The sequence below is a fragment of the Alosa alosa genome, chromosome 23 (genome assembly GCF_017589495.1).
Source record: "Alosa alosa isolate M-15738 ecotype Scorff River chromosome 23, AALO_Geno_1.1, whole genome shotgun sequence".
NCBI lineage: Eukaryota > Metazoa > Chordata > Actinopteri > Clupeiformes > Clupeidae > Alosa > Alosa alosa.
In genome coordinates, this window is record NC_063211.1 from 24,417,529 (window position 1) to 24,438,267 (window position 20,739).

General features: G+C 40.1%; 2 protein-coding genes across 2 annotated transcripts in view; one reads left to right on the top strand and one right to left on the bottom strand.

Annotated features, from left to right (window-relative positions):
• The first annotated feature begins 6,368 nt into the window (after positions 1-6,368).
• LOC125288538 (carboxypeptidase O-like) lies at positions 6,369-12,184 on the top strand. Its single transcript, XM_048234988.1, has 9 exons — positions 6,369-6,529; positions 7,047-7,107; positions 7,380-7,481; positions 8,537-8,641; positions 8,741-8,857; positions 9,148-9,235; positions 9,412-9,614; positions 9,703-9,787; positions 10,835-12,184. Exons 1-9 carry the CDS (start codon positions 6,468-6,470, stop codon positions 11,098-11,100), a joined length of 1,089 nt encoding a protein of 362 aa, XP_048090945.1. The 5' UTR covers positions 6,369-6,467; the 3' UTR covers positions 11,101-12,184.
• A 784-nt stretch (positions 12,185-12,968) lies between these two features.
• Positions 12,969-20,739, bottom strand: part of itsn1 (intersectin 1 (SH3 domain protein)) — a 50,042-nt gene continuing 42,271 nt past the window's right edge. Inside the window, 6 exon segments of the mRNA XM_048234532.1 lie at positions 12,969-16,162; positions 16,490-16,663; positions 18,334-18,417; positions 18,613-18,695; positions 18,967-19,088; positions 19,296-19,508. Coding sequence (XP_048090489.1) covers positions 16,014-16,162; positions 16,490-16,663; positions 18,334-18,417; positions 18,613-18,695; positions 18,967-19,088; positions 19,296-19,508 — 825 coding nt within the window. The 3' untranslated portion in view covers positions 12,969-16,013.

Sequence of the window (20,739 nt, forward strand, 5' to 3'; positions counted from 1 at the left end):
GCTCCGGAGTGCATTAAAGCCATCATCTGCAGTATACATCCACGGTGTGCAGACTTCTTTTGATGTTGTATTATTTAATGTGGATTTGACACCACATGAGGTCCATGGCTAGTCTGGCTTTCACCAGACCAAGCTCAATCTTTTAAGAAATCAAAAAATAAATAGCGGGCAGATTAGGCTGGGTCCAGCCTAGTCCATAGGCACCGATATTGTTTAATTTTTCCGATTGAGATATCCACGCCTGGCTATTCTAAATGCAAAATGCATCAGGAGTTATGACAAAACTGTAACTAACAAACTACATCCTAATAGAAAGCTGTTAGCTTCCCTAAGCTACAGGTAGGCTTATAAGGTAAGCCTATTTACAACATAAATTGTCAATAGGCTATGCTGGCGACACAAATAAAATCTCCTTTGGAAACCAATGGCTTATGCCTTACAGTATCAAGTGGACTTAAACTGCCATATCGTGGCGAAAAGTTGTAATAAAATTCACGCGAGCTCCATGAGTCAAGGAAAGCCAATGAAGTAGCCACTTCTAAATGGGACCCACTACACAGTAGCTTAAGGTGTGTTGCTAAAGCAGCCATAATGAAATGAAGGTGCCATTGTTTGGATACTTCACACACACGTGCTTTTTAATTTCACAGACTACAACTACCAAGCTGGAATCAAAGCACATCGATTCCCCCCTCACACCCTGCACGGACTTAAAACAAAAATTTAAAAGTTTAAACAGGCGTATCAGTCTCACGCATGTATAGGCAAAACTGTATCAGACCGGTGTAACGTTGGTAAATCTTCCATTGCACAGAATGATTTTTGTAGCACGTGCAACAAATGACAGTCGAAAGATACAATTACAGTGCTGCTATCAATTTGCTTGGTATAACCGCATTTATAGTTTTCTACAAATGCAATCAATCAAATTGGCCTCCATCACTCAACCAACGCTAACGGTAACATTACCTGGGACATTCCAGGATTTTAGTACATTTCAGGAGTGGCCACTTCTGAAAAATTGATCTTCAATTTGATCATTTTTAGTCATATATTTATTAACTACAGGTAATATACTATAAAAAAGTTTGATTCGTCAAGCTCAGGTATCGAAGCAGTTTTTTTACATTAGATGCTTAAGTTGGTATGCAACTTACAGTAACAGGGTTGCGAGTAACAGGGTTGCAAATATAGGCTAAGTTGTGGTTTACCCCAGGAACAGATGCTAACTGTAAAATGTAGCTATGTATACAAGATCAAGGACAAACATGGTTATATAATTATATAAAGTAAATTTTGACTCTACTCAATATTAGTCGTACAATATGAGTAACAGAGTTGCGTTCACTGAGTGACACACGCAACTTGGACAAACATATTTGGGAAAAAAACCTGAAAATTGTTAGAGCACTTACCTTTGGTCTTGCCATGTGGGCAGAAAATGTCCTTGTGTTGTAACTTCCTTTGTGCCAATAGACAAATATTTTTAACTCTTTCTCTGCCAGGTAAAATTCCTTATGGTAACAGGGTTGCGCGCATGTTGTGGGACACAACTTAATAGCATAAAAACTGTAACATACAATACAATGTAGATCAAAGAAATTGTTTTCATAAGTAAAGGAGATGAATATCAACAATATACAAGAGGAAGTAATTTATTTAGAGCTTATTTTAATTGTTAAACTTGGCAAAGGAGTTGGTCACCCAATGTGTGGGACAACAGAAAATGGCCATTTTTTGAGGTGGTCCAAAGGTATTCGGTCTTTTGAATAATATCTAAGGAGCTTATTTTTCCACCAAATTTTACAGTTTGTCTTATAACAAGTACATTATTCACAAAAAATAGTCATTTAGATATTTTGGATATGTACATTTGAGATTTAAGTGGTGGGACAGGAAATGTACCAAAATCCTGGAATGTCCCACCTAGGTCCTTATTGATATTATAAGATTAACGTTCCTGCAGTAAAAACCAAGCATGTCCGATAAACATCCTCAGATTTATTTCGGCTTCAAGAAGAAATGGGAAATACATTTCATGTGAACATCATCCTATCCTTATTAGACGTTCTCTGCGGTAAACAATGTAGCCCCACTAGACTTTTACGGAAAAATTTTGTTTCGTCCCCGGGGGCCACTCCCCCCCCGTGCTGGGCCCCCCGAACCGCAAAAAAAGCAATTTGTCCTAAATAACTACCTGAACCGTGGCACTGAGGATGAAGAATATTTTATGGTATGTTGGTCTCAAGGGCCCACATCAATCTAGCCCATAATCACTCATTTGTGATTTGCACCCCCCCCTGGTAAAAAATGAAAATGCAATATTATTCTGCTTTAATCGCCCCTATCTTCAGTTAAGATGTTCAGAACTACACCAAATTGTATGTGTAGGATTGACCTGGCATTCTCTGGGGGTATGCCAAGTTTCGTAGAATTTCATCCATGGGGGGATCTAAAAAAAATTAGATTATGTGTACATTTAGTGACTGTACACTCATTGGCCTGTAGATGGCGGTGCACACATATACATATACACATGCTCACACACACAGGCGCCCACATACTATCGGTATTAGAACGGCGATACATAATTACAAATTCAGTAGGATTAAAAGAAAGCCAAAATAAATATTCATCATCATCATCATCATGGCTGCATTTCCAGTATTGGCGATAAGTAGTCGTTTGTCCACTAGATGGCGCATCGTTGCAGTGAGACGTAATTTTGTTGGAAGTTAAAAGTGGGTTGGAAAAACAATGGAAGCTTCCTACAAGGAGTGTAGTTTACTGCAGATAACGTCTAATAAGGATAGGATGATGTTCACATGAAATGTAATTTCCATTTCTTCTTGAAGCCGAAATAAATCTGAGGATGTTTATCGGACATGCTTGGTTTTTACTGCAGGTACGTTAATCTTATAATATCAATAAGGACCTAGGTAATGTTACCATTAGCATTGGTTGAGTGATGGAGACCAATTTGATTGATTGCATTTGTAGAAAACTATAAATGCGGTTATACCAAGCAAATTGATAGCAGCACTGTAATTGTATCTTTCGACTGTCATTTGTTGCAGGTGCTACAAAAATCATTCTGTGCAATGGAAGATTTACCAACGTTACACCGGGTCTGATACAGTTTTGCCTATACATGCGACTGAGACTGAGGCGCCTGTTTATTTTGTTTTAAGTGCGTGAAGGGTGTGAGAGGGGAATCGATGTGCTTTGATTCCAGCTTGGTAGTTGTAGTCTGTGAAATTAAAAAGCACGTGTGTGTGAAGTATCCAGTGACACCTTCATTTCATTATGGCTGCTTTAGCAACACACCTTAAGCTACTGTGTAGTGGGTCCCATTTAGAAGTGGCTACTTCATTCGCGCTTTCCTTGGCTCATGGAGCTGCGTGAATTTTATTACAACTTTTCGCCACGATATGGCAGTTTAAGTCCGCTTGATGCTACCTACAAGGCGTAAGCCATTGGTTTCCAAAGGAGATTTTATTTGTGTCGCCAGCATAGCCTACTGACAATTTATGTTGTAAATAGGCCTACCTTATAAGCCTACCTGTAGCTTAGGGAAGCTAACAACTTTCTATTAGGATATAGTTTGTTAGTTACAGTTTTGTCATACTGTAACTCCCTGATGCATTTTTGCATTTAGAATAGCCAGAGCGTGGATATCTCAATCGGAAAATTAAACAATATCGCCTGCCTATGGACTAGGCTGGGTGAACCCAGCCTGATCTGCCCGCTATTTATTTTTTGATTTCTTAAAAGATTGAGCTTGGTCTGGTGAAAGCCAGACTAGCTATGGACCTCAGTTACACAATGCAAGGGAACATGAATCAGCCTATATTTGCACGAACAATAACGGACAACAGCTCTTCAACTTTGGCCCGTTTAAATGTGTATGAACAGTCTAGCTTAACGATTTCATCAAGGCCCATTTGGACATGTCATTTTTGCATGGTTTCAGACTACTGTTATTTAATTTGTGCATTAACAATAACGTTTCAGACTACTGTTACTTAATTTGTGCATTGACAATAAAGTATTAACTAAAGATGACTAAAATCTTATGTAGAAGAAGAAACATTCACAAAAAATCAATCCATCCAAAAATTGACCTTTGTTTTTGATAGCTGTTGAAAACGGCATGGAACTGACAGATGTTTTTGTTTATAAATAAATAAATAAATAAATAAATAGCATTATGCTGATACCTTTTGCTTTTCCCAAATACAATGTAGGTGTAAGTGACCTTTCATCAATCCAGTTGCAATGGATGAACTGTGATGAACTGCCCTACTTGTGATTGTAACAATGCTACATCTTCTTTGGCTATTCTACAATCTATTCACCTTTTCAGCACCAGTAGGCTACTTTCTGTGCAGCCGCGCACACACACACTCAGGCATGCCAAACAAGCATACACAAAAGTTTCAAGAGTGGGGGATGGAGTAAAATATGGAGACAAATTGAAGTGTGATTTATTTTCACGGAACGGATGTACAGGACTGAGCGGCGGTCATATTTTGTGGTACATCTAGTTGTTGCAGTGTTTGCACAGTGGTTTCTGTACCTTCGTTTTTATGATTGAATTTGTGATGAATTGTGTTATGAGATGAACTGTCATTTCCATTGAGCACGTGTGCACTTTCTCTGTGTAATTATCTGCTAACTTATATAACCTGTTTTATTCCGGTGGTCCGGCATAGTTGTAACTTAAATTCATGTAGCCTAATTATTTATGACTCAGCACATAGCACTTTACAACCGCCAGAGTTCTGGAGTTATTGTTCTCCCCCTAAATGTTTTAACTTTCTATGTGAAATTAATTGTACAATAAACCTCTTTTCTATATAGCTAGTAGACTGGTGTTTTCCTTTGCTCAGTGCCCGTGTTCAAATAAAGAAACCTGCAGGGGGCAGTATTGAGCTGCACCCCCTTTAAATGACTCATTGTTCATCATTCAATAATGTGGCAACAATCTGGGAACGTTGAATTGGCTACACGTCCCCGCCCCCTTTTAATGGAAAGCAGTGTTTTATAAATGTCTAAAAACAGATAAAAATAAGACCATATGTACCTGACAGAGATGTTTTTGTTTATAAATACATAAATAAATAAATAACATTATGCTGATACCTTTTGCTTTTCCCAAATACAATGTAGCCTAGCCTACAGGTGTAAGTGACCTTTCATCAATCCAGTTGCAATGGATAAACTGTGATGAACTGCCCTACTTGTGATTGTTTAGAGATTTTAAAGGTTTTATAACAATGCTACATCTTCTTTGGCTATTCTACAGTCTATTCACCAGCACAGGCTACTTTCTGTGCAGCCGCACACATACACTCAGGCATGCCAAACAAGCATACACAACTTTGGAGTGGGTAAGACTGTTTTTAGTGGCAGGCTAGCACATACCATTGACTTGGTTCGCTTTTTAGCCTAGCACCTCCTCTCTTTCTCACCCCTCTGTCAACTCTGCAATTAGAAGGACTGGATGAAAATCGATGTTGAAAAACTCTCCACTGATAAATATCACACTTGCTTTTTGATAATTGGAAATGAGGTCCTATGTCCAAAATCCTGAACCACCCCTTTAATGTTTTCTCTTGGGGGCCCCACTTAGCCGCTACTTTGCTATCTTTACACATACTTTTACACCACTTTTATTCTCCCTAACAGCACCGCTCATAATGGCTGGCGCATGACACTCCCATGACATCCCCCAACAGTACACACACCCAGACACACACACACACACACACACACACACACCACACACACCCACCCCTGTACACACACACACACACACACACACACACACACACACACAAAGCCCCCGCACAGTCCAAAGCCATGTACAGTCATACAGCCTACAGATGTTAAGTTATAAATGATAACATTACTTAACCTTGCTGACCTGAGGATCTCAGAATTCTCCTGCACAGATTAAAATAGCTCAGGGAAATTATCATATAATGCTGTCGTCCTTCCCCTGAAATATGTTTTTAGTTTTCTTAAACACTGGTCTACTTGTTGCCCCATTACTGAATGATGAAGAATGTCAAGGCTTTCTTTGTCAAGGCCTACTTTTCTTGAAACTGACAATGCTTCTGGTCAATATTTCCTTTTTCTTCAGAAAGACATTTACCACCCATGAATGATGAATGTTGAAAGATGCTTGCTATGTCAAAGTTTTGCAATTCCAGGTTAGAGGCTTTATCTCAAGTCTTTACGCACAGTTTCAGGCTAACACAGACATATAGCCTTCAGACACAAACACAAACACCCACACACATACACACAGAGAAAGAGGAAGCCTCAAGTTCCTATTAATGAAACACACGCACACACACACACACGCACATCCATCCATATACTCCTATTATCGCTGCAAACCGAGAGATCATTCATTCAGAATTCTCCCCCAGACAGCTGAACAGAGGACCAGTGGAGTAATGAAGGGCCCAGTGGCTGTGGTTCTGATGCTGTTACTAAATAGACAGTTAGTCACAGCAAGGTAAGATGCATTAACATTGTGTGAACTTTCATAATCATTAACAGGCAGGCTACACCAGGCACCTAACTAATGTATTCCACTAAAATCAATGAAACTGGCTACCAGACGTTACAGTGATCTGTACATTTGAACAAATTAGACATTAGTCTTCTAAAACTATTTTTACACTCTGCCAACGGAATGCTTCAGCTGCAAGTCTGTTGTACATAGTGAGATAAGATCAATATATTTTTTTCCTTTTTTTTTTCCAGGGTAGACTTACAAAAATGTGACTTGTGCAGGCTGAATATTAGCTTCCAAACGTGCAAAAATCTGAAATTTTAGATAATTTAAGCTGACTGACAACTAACTTTTCTAGGTATAATATTCCATAATAAGTAACCATAGTACAAGTAACCATTGACTTTATGAATAATGGTTTAACAAGTAACCATTGACTTTATGAGTTTATTGGTTTGTGTATTTGTCTTAAATGAACATAATATAGAAGTATTGTGTTGTTCCTTCTTCTGAACAGAGTTCTCAAACAGACGGAGCCAAGAAATTATGACTATACCATGTACCACCCTCTGACTGAAGTGAGACACATTGTATCATAATCCTATTGTTTGGTATTCATGTTGTCATCCCCTACTTAAAGTGGGAGAACTTTTGACTGTGTAACACCACTCCACTGTAGTGGATAATCAAAAAAAGATTTTACAAATTGTACAGTAACAGTAGACCTCCTCATGTAAAACAACACTGGCAACACACCATGCCTAGTAGGAAGTGTGGGTATTCAATGCAAATGTAAGAAAATTCCATTTGTTTATTTGACAACTTGCAACTGATGCCTGGTTATCTATAGATCATGGCTTGGATGAGGAAGATTGAAACTGAGAACCCTGAGATAGTGTCCACCATTACCTATGGGACATCCTATGAGAACAGAGACATCACATTGCTCAAGGTAAAGGGGTCTTGCTGTAACAATGAAACTGCAAAAAAAGGCCACAGCAAGTGGCAAGTAAAGAGAACACTTTGAGACAAAGCTTAAGGCCACATATTGCCAAAAGTGATGATGTAATTTAAAGTCATGAGTAAAAATAACATAGATCATTAGATAATGGCTCATTTACATATTATACATAATATTTCAGAGAACTTCCAAAATATATCTTGACATGTATAATGTAAATAATCAGCTATGGTAGTTTTGTGAGGATATCTATTAGTTAAGCCTATTTACCTGTAATATACACGGATGGTCAGTAAATCAACTTTTACGGGCTTACTGTACGTATGATTTTTGAGTATCTGTTGATTATTAATATTTTTGGAAACTTGTGACTTTTATTCCACTACATTTGAAAGACAAATGCTGTACTTTTGACTCCACTAAATTTGAAATATGAGCATGAAGTACTCGTTACTTTTACCCACATTTAATGCAATAAATGCAATAAATGAGATAGACCATCTTGAAGTTAATTATTTTTTAATAGTTTAATTTTAACTTGGCTGAATTGGCTGTGGTAATGATGGTGACAACAGATTCTTCATCAGAGCATCCTCCATGTAGCCTGGGAGAATCCAGAGGAACCTGATAGCAATTGAGATTTGAGAAGTGGTCTGGTGTTAACCAGGCTATTCTCCATGATCATTTCAAAATTGGAATAAAATTAGACAATCACCTGACATTCACCACATAGCTAGATCTCTAGCCTACATTATTAAACAATAAATAATCTATTCATAATTGAGTTGTCTGGTTTTGTATTCAGCAGTGAAAACGTTTAAAATAACAGAGAAATGAATAATTGATGTAAATGATATTATTGCATCCATTTGAACAGTTGCAAAGTTATGAAAATAGGTAAAATGTTGTTGTTGGATGTAAGGAACAAAGGTCTCTTCAAGTCGTAGGGTACTGCACCATGACCTCAAGCCAAATTCTTTAAAACTTAATCCATCTAGGAAATTAAATTGAGTAACATGTTCCTTTAAATCTCATCACTTCTATAGATTGGCCTGAATTCCACTGAAAACAAAAAGGCCATCTGGATGGACTGTGGTATCCATGCCAGAGAATGGATCTCCCCGGCTTTCTGCCAATACTTTGTCAAAGAGGTGGGGTGTTTAATTGCACTGTCAATTCCTTGTTACAGCTCTTTCAGATACCCTATATTTAAATACCCTGACTCACTTTACTCTCTGTCTCCAACACAGATACTCCACACTTACAAAACCGACGCCAAGGTGGAGGAGATGCTCAAGAACCTGGATTTCTACGTCACCCCTGTGCTGAATGTGGATGGCTACACATACACTTGGAAAGACAATACGGTGAGTCTCAGCAATCACAACTAAAACATGTTGAAATCCAACATTTACATTTTGGTTTCCAATAAAAAAAGATTATATAAAGATGGTATGAGGGAAGTGGTAGAGAAGGTGATAGTAAGATGACAAGCTTGTTTTGATATTTTCATGTAAACCTACTTTTGAACAGGTCCTGGTATGGATAATGAGGGATAGATAGAAGACTAGATACAGTAGGATGGATACTAAAACTATCACATAATCCCTGACTATATGTTTATTTCCCTTGGCTTTATAAATGACCACTGCTCCAGACTCGGCAGTGGAGGAAAAACAGATCACCAGGCACGGGCAGTTGTATTGGAACAGACCTCAACCGTAACTATGATTTCCTGTGGGGGAGTGAGTATCATTCTACACATACAGCAGGCTATTGCACCAGCTGATCAGTTCTAAAAATATAGATATATATTTATCATTTTTACTGTGTTCAAAAGGAGGCATGGAATTGATATTACCTTCTTGTGAGAATTGGAAACTTTTATGGAATAAATGTGAGACTGATGTTGGGTTCGCAGCCATTGGTGTGTCTACAGACTCTTGCTCCATCATCTACCCTGGTCCCAAGGCCAATTCAGAGAATGAGACCAGGGCTGTGGTGAACTTTGTGGGGGCAAGGAGTAAAGACATCCTCTGCTTCCTGACCATCCACTCGTTTAGCCAGATGATCCTCTTCCCTTACGGCCATCCTAACATTAAGGACCCCAACTACGATGAGCTGGTAAGATAAGAGTGATGTGGAAACTCAGAGACCACTGACTGGAAGCTCTGTAGCATCTACATTTTCTTCTGTCATCTGTGTTCCTCAGACAGAGCTGGTGAACACTGCAGCCAAAGCCATAAAGGCAGTCCATGGAATGAACTACACAGTGGGTTCCGTCACAGAAACAATATGTATGTATTCATCCACCAATCACAATCTCAGTTACCCAGCGTTAATTATCAGTGTGATAAATAGAATGACAATAAGTTTTGGTCTCCGTGGAGTATAATTACTACAGTGTATTCTAACACTACACTTACAGTAAACTCAGTATGGGCTACAAAGTGCAGTATAAACACAGTGTCATGATGTAGCCCTTATAACTTGGAGGATTACAGTGGCATATGGCTTCTTTTATCCCTGAATAATGCAGTAATGGCATTAATAATGACATTATGAGTTAAAGGGACACCAGGCAACGTTGTCGGTATATGGTTAAATGAGTCATTACAGGGCGAATGAAGACTCTCTTGCCCGCCCCTACTGCCTGTAGGAAGCATATCCCGCTTGCAAGTTCGGTTTATCCGACCCGCCGACCTTCAGTCTCACAAAGTCTCAGACATCGCGAGAAACAGGATCAGTTTACATCCTGCATCCCCAGCACAGAGGCAGGCTAATGAAACGCTAGTGATTGTTGCAAACATGTGTATTATGGCAAAGCAGGCGAAGAAGCAGCGAAAATCCTTGACGGAAGATGCAAAGAAAAGGAAAAAAACTTCAGACCGAGCAAGGGCTCGCACACGTATCGACACGTACAGACGCTAGGGGGAGCTTCGTAGAGAAAAAGCATCAGGCTTGCGTGGTGTCCCTTTAAAAGAAGTTTAAAATGCATTGTGCTAAAGGGTTATGTCAATTATTATGAGGATTTATGCCTCATTACTCTATGTAGCCTATGCACACATGCATGTGTGTGTACCTGTGTGTCTATGTGTTTGGGTATGTATGTGTGTATGTACCGGTATGTTTTTTTATGTATGTGTGTATGTACCGGTATGTTTTTTTATGTATGTATGTATGTATGTATTTATGTGTGCAATCAGCAAAAACTGTAAATATGTGTGACGTACGTACATACACACACACACACACACACACACAATATTAGACATGCAGGGACACTGATCTAGGAAGAATTATGTGAAACAAATGCCTTGTGATGGAATCTGGATTTTCCCCAGACCCAACAGGAGGCTTGTCCATGGACTGGGCTCGCTTCATCGGTATCCCCTACTCCTTTGCCTTCGAGCTGAGGGATAAAGGTGAGCACGGCTTCAAACTCCCAGAGGACCAGATTCAGCCCACCTGTGAGGAGGCCTATGAGGGAGCTCGCTCCATCATCACCTACGTCCATGACAAGACCTTCCACAGTTCTGCTGTTAGCGTAAGGGCAACTCTGTGGACAGCACTGCTGGCCTCATGGCTCACTAGCACCGCTCTGCTGTAAAGGAGGGGAAGTGAATACAGTTTTTGCTCATTGCTTAGGGATTCCCAAACTGTAGTGGTAGGCTACGCGAGCTGCCACTAGTGGGTACGCCAGATGAAAAGGGCAATGTCTGAAAGGCGTTAAAAATGATTAATTAATTAATAATCTAATTAATTCATAAATAACTAATACTTTCGAATTGGGTTATAATGATATGGAAACTTGAAATTAAAGGAAATAATTTGTAAACTCTATAGTAGGCTAGGCTATGTTTTCATTAAAAAAATAGGCTACCCACATGCACGTGATTTCCTTTGGGCAGCCAGATTATCTGGCGTTAGTTTCGTGGAAGTGTAGGCTAGGTATAAGGCTACGCAAACATGGAAAACGGGGACACTGTCCAAAAGGCCTAATTAAAGCAATTGAAGAGGAGAAGCGAGAGAAACGGGGGGGATGAAGCCTAGGCCTATGATGAGGCATATAGGCCTAGGCTTCACGTTATTTGGGAGACAGACTCCCCAAAGCCAGTGTGTGGTTTACTGTGGGATGCTATCTAACCAGTCTAATGTTGTTCTCCACACTGTGAGAGCTCATAGACCAGTTCATGTTTATCATACATTTATCATGTAGGGTGGCTAATTAAACATGATGCCTGGAATGTGTCAATAGAATGTTACTTTTTTATGTGTCGGATGGTGGGGGTACGCAAGCCGAGTCAGGATGTAGCCTACTGTAGAAGGTGGTCCGCGGGAAAAAAGTTTGGGAACCGCTTAGACTAAAAATGTATGCTTACACCAAAGCCCCAAAACCTAAACTTGTAATCATACCTTAAACACAGTGTAACCATATGTAAAACACATTTTCTTCTTTGAACTTTGTTTGTAATTCTACAACATGCAACACTGTTTACATAGATGCTTTGTTCAAGCATGGTATCTCTTGCAATCATTAAGAAAACAATTCTATTCCAACTGCAAAACACATCTGATAATTGGAAATACCCACACTCAGCTGAAATCAATTACACAGAAAACTGAACACCTATCAGTCTGAGCCTTAACACTACAAATAGACCTCAGAAAAGTCATTGTGTAGGCCTACCTGTTCAACTGTGTTCCTTTACATTGTGTACCCGTTTCATTTCATAGTTCTATACTTGCCCCTTTACTTCCCCAAAAAACCCTATTGTCAGCATGACAATGGAAAGCATACGATCTCCATTCTGCAAGCAATGGAAGAGGCATACAGAGACATGCAAACAGTGTAAGCAATCAGCAAAAACTGTAAGTGTGAAAGTGTGTGCAAGAAGTGCACTTTGAATGTCTTTTGGGCATTTCATTATTTTTAGAAATGTAATTATTTCTGGAAATGTAATAGATTATCACATTTTGCACTGTAGTATGTAAAAACATTTCATGTACAAAGCATCATCACTATTTATACAAAGTAAATACTTTCCAAAAACAGCCACACTATGACAGGTATTAGTCAAATCATGTCAATTGCAGGAAAACTGCTGGGACTGCAAAAACATTACATAATGTACATTTAATTTTTGAGAGTGTATATTTATGACAGGACCTTATGAGATGATTCAATACTAAAACAGTCCACGTACTAAATGCTGAATTACCACTTTCCTTAATAAAGGAGCTGAAAAAAAACATGCATAAAAACAAATGCACATACCGTATTTTCCGGACTATAAGTCAGCACTTTTTTTCATAGTTTGGCTGGTCCTGCGACTCAGGTGCAACACATATATATTTATATATATGGTTTTTTTTCCTCTTCATGACACATTTTTTGACTGGTGCAACTTATACTCCGGTGCGACTTATAGTCCGGAAAATACGGTACACATTTTCCAAAACATCACAAACGTAATCTTTGGTCCAATTGAGATTTATTGGTAACATTTAAGACAATAACATAATAATAATGCTTCTACATTGATAACAATACATTGTCATCAACATAATTCATGTTCAAGTAGTAATATATTATACTTCCTTCAGAGCTTATAACATGGACACTTCCTGTACATTGATTCAGTAAGACTGCTTCATCCTTAAAAAAAAAAAAAAAAAAAAAAAAAAAAAAAAAAAAAAAATGGGCGAGCCAACTGCTTTGGACTGTACAGAACTGAGCGCCACGGGAACAGCAAGGGTCAAAGGTCAGGGTGTTGGGTACTAGTCAAGCAGCCTTTGGACCCACTATTCATCTGTAGGGCTTATGACATGAATTCACACTCTTACATACCACATGGAATCACTCTCACTCACTCACTCACACACACACACACACACACACACACACACACACACACACACACACACACACACACACACACACACACACACACACACTCACACACACACACAGAGAGAGAGAGAGAGAAGAAACCTAAGGTTTCTATTCTTAACTATTCATCTCAAACGCACAGAACGCCACACACACATGTACAGAGCTGCTACAGGAGAAAACAATCCAACTTCTCTTCCCCGGGCAGGTCATTTCACAAAACAGCAAGGGTCTGTCCAAAGATCACCTCAGTCCTGACTCCACCTTTCAGCACAGCTGCCCTAAGACTGGTCAATTCAAGGAAACTGTCTAGGCGGTAATAAGGAATATGCTTCTTCCTCGTGAGAAAGACCAGATACACAAACAAACATCACGGGTCAGCATTTCCCTTTTGACCAACTCTATTTCATTCTTTTAATGTTAAGTGACCATTTTTATCCAGCATCATTTCATATTTGTACTAAAAACACTCCTAACAGCATATCTCAGTAGCACTATTCACCTGTCAGCTACTCGTCTTGTGGATGAAAACAAATTCAAAAACTGATTTGGAAGGCTGACCTCAAAACAGTTGCTCTTTACAAACATATACAACTACTGTACAGTGTTAACCACACTAGCATCCCCATCCAAAGCACAATTCCTGTAGGGGAAAAAAACACCCATCGAAATCAAAAATGCACATTTACAAAAGTGGTCCTCCACAATCATGACCAATGTCACTCATACCCATCATAAATATAGCACTCTATATTAAATAGTTACCTTTTTTGATGTATGGAAAAAACAACTAATTCAAAACAACAAAAAATGACAGCAAATATACAGTACATGTTTCCAAACGGTTAGATATGAATGATTGAGAGGAAGAGCGCATCAGGGTTAGGCATCACAAACTTCATATAATCCCAGATCACTTAGCCCCTGGCTCTCGTCTGTGGTCACTCATAACTCTCTTATTTATCTCTTATCTCCTTTATATACATACGCAATGCTAACTCCACTTAAAAATCCTTGACCACTTTGACAGCTTTAGGAGTGTGTCAAGGCAGAATATTATGAGACTTCTTGGAATGCAGCAGAATGGAGTGTTTTTTTCTCTCAAATATTTGAAGGTTTCCCTGTGCACTCCCCATTCTTTATACTTCAGATGCTTAAACAAGGCTTCACATATTGCTACAAGTTTTGCTCACCAAAACCGTTGTCATGAATGTGCCCGTGGTGACAGTCACAGGCTTGGTCATGTATCAAAACTTCACTCAAGTAGGGCTACCTCCCATCTCCTCTCCATCACCACCCTGTTTACAGTACATTCACATACGGGACCTGGTCTCAAACTTGCGTCAATCCAATAAATAAATTTATAAATTAAGATTAAAATGAAACAAAATAAACAAATCTTGGTCAGTCTGAGATCATTAAGAGTTGCGATGCCAGTTGAAGACCTCCTGAACTAAATCAAGGAGCACTTTCTCAACAGGTCATTTGCATACATTTGGACATCCTTTGACATCTCACATGGCACACATTGTTTAACGGTGGATTGGAGTTGTTTGCTTATGGGGTAGAGCGCTGACAGCTCTGTGAGAGGGTCAACACTGTGGCACTACAGATGACGTTAATGCTAACCTAATCTGCACTGCTGAAGGCGCAAATACTTAAAGACCAAATTTATCTGAAAGAAAACAATGCCTGACCAATCCAAACATGCTTAATGCAGTTTTACAGCATGCCTACATATCATATCTGCCTGATGCCTTGGATGTTTTGTACCTAAACCAACGACTTGGAAAAAAACAAAACAAAAAATAATAGCTGCGGCTGGAATGAATCTACTGCTTACTGACTGAGGATACTGGCTTTTGGCTCATAGTGGATGTGTTTGAAGGGTTTCTGTTCTGCTAAATCTACAGTACGTGCACCAACAGCCTTATCTGTGGTCGCTGACAGTCCAGACGGCCTGCGCCAGACGCAGTTTGTGACGCGAGTCCACACCCTGGAAACAGAGCTTTGACACTAAGCAACTAAGAGGGGAAATGAACCAGCTACACACAGGCTTTCCTCCTACTCTTTTCTTTTGCATGCTGATGTACTTTTAACTTTCTCCCCTCCACCTCACCTCCAGGAGTCAATTCACCTATTGATGCAAATTGGTCTTTAAATCAGTCCTTCCCATATTTAGGCCACATATATGAATAGTGTTCATTTAGCAAAACTACTGATAAAACAGCTGCAGCAGTGAGAGAGAGAGTGAGAGAGATGAAGCTGATAAATACTAGAGTCTTATTTCCTCTCAGGCTACCTCAGCCGGTTAGAGACCTCAGCACTGGTGTCCCCATGTGTATAATGGGCATGATTTAAAAACATAAAATTGTTCATAAAAATAGATCACTGATTAAGACTGTCACAGCTTTTACACAGACACGCAGAGACACACACTTGCTTCCAAGCACAAATAAACACACACACACACACACACACACACTGGGGTATGGTGTGTGTTTTTGGAGCAGGGCAGGTGGGATTGTCACAGTAGGCTGCTAGGCCTCAAAACACCAAGGGTGGGAAAAAAGGGGCGTAGTAGTGTGTGTGTGTGTGTGTGTGTGTGTATTTGAGAGGCATGGGACTGCTCAAGTTTCATCAAAGAGCTGCAGGTCAAGGCGCACTACGATCTCGCCTGTGGGGACTTCGTGAAGCAGCAGCCGCTTGGTGATGGGCCCCTTGGAGCCCTGGTCTTTCTTAATGTCCGCCAGGCGGATCTCGGTCCTGCCCAGGAAATCTGGGGAGAAGGAAGCGGGTGACTGACAGAAACAGACGAGGAGGAAAGAGAATCTGGGAACCTGTGTCAGAGTACTGTAAGTAAGTGTCTTGGAGTGGGTATATGTGGAAAAAAAGCAAGGAAAGCAGTGTATCGGTGTGTTTGCTGGTACACATACACTTGTGTTGTACTTGTGGCTGACGTTAATGAATCAGTGTGTTTGTATGTGTGTATTTGAAGGTACACTTACATTTATCTTTGTGCTTGTTCAGGAATTTTATGAATTTCTGTGTGTGTGTGTGTGTGTGTGTGTGTGTGAGAGTGAGAGAGAGAGAGAGAGCTTTTCACCATCGGGGGAGAACTGGTCCCTCTCGAAGACGGTAACACACAGCACATCCTGCTCCAGGTCTTTGATGAAGAACTGACAGTTGGAGTTCCACTTGGGGTTCAGCGTGTCCTGCAGGGTCTTGGTGATGTGGCACTGCGACCCCATCGTCACCTCACAGTAGGGGTTACTCTTCCCTGTACACACACCAACAGCCACTAATGAGAAGACTTGCACCTACTTCAAGCTGTTTCAAATCTTTATGGCTTCATGTTTTTACTATAATAAATGCTTCAATTAATTTGCAACATCCACTTGGTAAATATATGATTATAACATTTACAGTTCTACATTTCTTTATGTTTTTTCACTCGGCAGACACTTTCACCCAATGACACTTATAATTCAGGAACAACAATCAAGCATCAGGATGTTCGGAGACCTTTTGAGCAGCAAAGTGATTCTAGTTGATATGAGCATGTGAGAGGAGAGCAGGCACAGGAAGTGCACTGTCAGTGTGAGAATGCTACAGTGTCCTAACTGCATGTGACGTGAGCGAGCATTAGCAACAATTTCAGTTTGATTACATCATATTTTCTTTGAAGTCGCTTGCATTGTTCTGCTATGTTGAACAAGAGGTATGACACAATAGCATCAGCATGTTTAACAGAGAGAGTGGACAGAGAAAACTCAAGGCTACGCCACAGTCAGACCCTCGCATGCAGTTAGGATGAACTGTTAGGTGTGTGTTAGAAGTGTTTTTAAGGAATGTGTATAGAAGAGCATGCAAGAGCCCAGGAAAAGTACTACTAGTAAATATTTCCCTCTCATTGCATCAACAGGCATTTCCAGGAAATTGTGAGCACTGAGGGTCAGAGGGTGCTTTTGCGCCCACTTCAGGCGTATTTGTTTCGCAATGTGGGTGTAAAATCATTGCGAGGTATGTACAAACAGGCCGCAATGATGTAAAAGCACAAACTGCCTGTCGTGGGAGCTGAAAGTGGCAGATTGCGTTTGTCATGTCATGCATATGCATTCATGGGAGAATCCAGGGGAAAGTGGGAGTTTAGTGTAAAAAGATGGGAGGGGAAGAGTAAAGAGCCCTATTATGTATTCCCGGTATGTACAAAGACTGCTCCTGAAAAGCATAAATCTATTCTGTAACCTAAATACTTCCGCCTTGTAAAAGCAGGTGTTAATCCAAATTGCAGTTCAATCGTCAATAAGAGAACCTTTCAAAGACAACAGAATCGCTATTTAGAGCACCAGTTTTTGTGGTGAAAGTATTTATACTACCAAAAGCAACCTTAACTTTAAAGGCCTTTGAATGTCTTACTTTCACATCATTCACTTAAACTTTCCTACTTGCTAGATTTGACCAATCATCCATAGCCTACGTGCACAAGTAGTTTGAGTAGAACTACTGATCTTCATTATCTCCCTGCTTGTTTACATGTTATCATGTATGGTATAATTTTATGATCGCTAAACATTTGATTCTTTTTAATGTTGTCATCAGTTAACTTCATTCAACTCCGCTTGTATATAGGCGCTGCCATTCAGTTGTGGACGTTCGTAAATTGCGTTTATGGGCGGAGAAAGGCAGAGATCTAAGGCGCAGTTTACACTAAGGATTGAACGATTGATAAATACGACGGAAACTTGGGTCTGACAGCGTTCGCAATCTGCGGTGTGTCCATGACGCTGATAACGCTATGTTCGCAAATGTACGTACATCTGGCCCTGAGTGCTTTCACTTTAGAAACATGGTCAGAAACCATGTTTTGTGTGATGCAGCTAATTGTGCTAGATTTAGGCTCACGTGTTTAACTTCATCCAAAGACAGATGATGAGACAGACTAGTTACCATGGGAACGGCAGGGCTTGAGCTCGATCCCTTCGACGATGTTGACCATGAGTCTGCCGATGCCTGTGGCCCTCTGGGAGCGTACTGCAGTAGAGAAGGACAAAACAGTTAGAACACACAAACATACATATCAGAGGCAGCAATATAAAGAAGAAATGTCTAAAACACACATAGAAGAATGTCAATTACCAACAGTTAACAAGTTTTACATGGAATAAAAGCTACTGTGAAACAGGTGCTTTGTGTGTGTGTGTGTGTGTGTGTGTGTTGATGACATACCCAGGTAGGCCTTCTCCCTCTTCTTTTTCTCGGTCTCAATGAAGAGTTCCGAGGCTGCCTTAATCTTCTGCACCCACGCCGTCCTGTAAAACATGCACATGTGGAGTGCTGACAGTGCGTTTGTGTGTATGCATAAAAGGATACAAGAGTTTGGGGAAGTTGTATAAAAATCTTTTATTTTGAGTGCAGATGTAATGAAAATGTGTGTGTGTGTGTGTGTGTGTGTGTGTGAGTGAGTGAGTGTGTATGAGAGAGAGAGAGATTGTTCATGTAAAAAAGATGAGAGAGAGACAGACAGAGCCAAAAGGAAAGAGAGAGAGAGACAGAGAGAGCATCAGTGGCTATGTGCCCTACCTCTCATTGATGCTCTCGGCCCGTATGGTATAGACGCGGTCGATGTGCGAGATGTGGAATAAGGGCTCGTCTCCGGAAGGGTCAGTGGGGAGCTTCACCAGAACCTCGTTCAGGAAGATGGGCTATAGGGGGTTCAGAGGGGTCAAAGGTCATGGGAGGACTCTAAGGTGACGCAGACCCTAGCAGCTCTGGACACTACCATCTTCAAACAACAACCATCTCCTCACAAATAACACAATTCCCTTTCAATTTCACAGCCTTTATGGACATTAACTGAGTTCTGTATAAATAGTAAAACAAATTAATACCACAGACGGGCTTGAACTCACCGTCTTGTACATGCGGTACTGCAGGTGGGACTTGGCACTGAACACCTTGTCGGAGCCGGACGAGCCCAGCGGCTTGATGATCTGGGTGAGCAGCAGGAAGTCATTGAACAGGAAGCCGTACAGCTCCTTGTTGCTCTTGGCCTTGTAGAGCTTGCCGCTGTGGAGGAACTTGCGTGGGCCCAGGCAGTTGGTCACAGAGTTGAACACCAGTTGCTTGTGGAGGAAAAGGCATGAAAGCACTATTGGTGAACTGTTGTATGTACACACTGATGAGAGTGTAGTTCTGATACTGTGGGTTTGTGAGTCTCCATACTGTACTTCCTTATGTTATATACTTATAAGGCTGTGTGTGTGTGTGTGTGTGTGTGTTGTTGAATAACTAGCCAGAAAGTCAACCTGACAGTGCTGCCAAGAAACCCCGGACACCTTAGATACAGCATTACATTTGTATAAATGTAATCATACTATGAAAATATAACCATGTTTGAGTAGGAAAATGTAATCATATTTTGAAAGTATAATCATGCCAAAAATATAATCATGCTTGGAAAATTATCATATTTGAGTAGAAATGTGTGATATAAATGCTGCTGGAAACATAATCATGTTTGAGTGGAAAATGTATGAAGGACATGCTTGTAACCAAAGTTTGAAAGGAAAATGTATGAAGGACATGCTTGTGTAGCCTAAAGCTTGTATGGAAAATGCTTGTGTAGCCTAAAGCTTGTATGGAAAATGTATGAAGGACATGCTTGTGTAGCCTAAAGCTTGTATGGAATATGCTTGTGTAGCCTAAAGCTTGTATGGGAAATGTATGAAGGACATACTTGTGTAGCCTAAAGCTTGTATGGAATATGCTTGTGTAGCCTAAAGCTTGTATGGGAAATGTGTGAACAGTTGTAACTAGAGCTCTTGACAGCAGCTATGGATGATGTACTTAGAAAACTAGCAGGAGAATGTTGTGCAGAGAACAGGTGCATAGATAAGCCACAAGAACATCCTGTGAAAGGTTCTCACACGGTCAAACCACAAAGACTGTCTGACAACTCCATCAGAGAAAAAACAACAGAACTGCCATCGCCAATCAGGAATAAGCACATAGCAACATACCATATAAGATAAGGCACAAAAAATATATTTACGAGAAAAATATATTTACGTACGGTCGACGTCGGAGTCTGACATTTTTTACTTTTTCAGACACTGCTGGAAAGCAGAAACCCACATTTCTTATAACCACTTTAGGTGAAATAACTTTAGGAGGGCTCAACTTTAATCTACTGTATTCTGTGTATTACATATATACTTTTTGTACATTGTAGTTTTCTGTATCCTTTTTATTCTTGTATAATAAACTACTTACAGTAAGAAAGGATTGAAGACTTTTAGTGTCTGGTCGCTATGCCCCCACCCCCTGCCCTTGGTTTTGGCAGAATAACTTTTT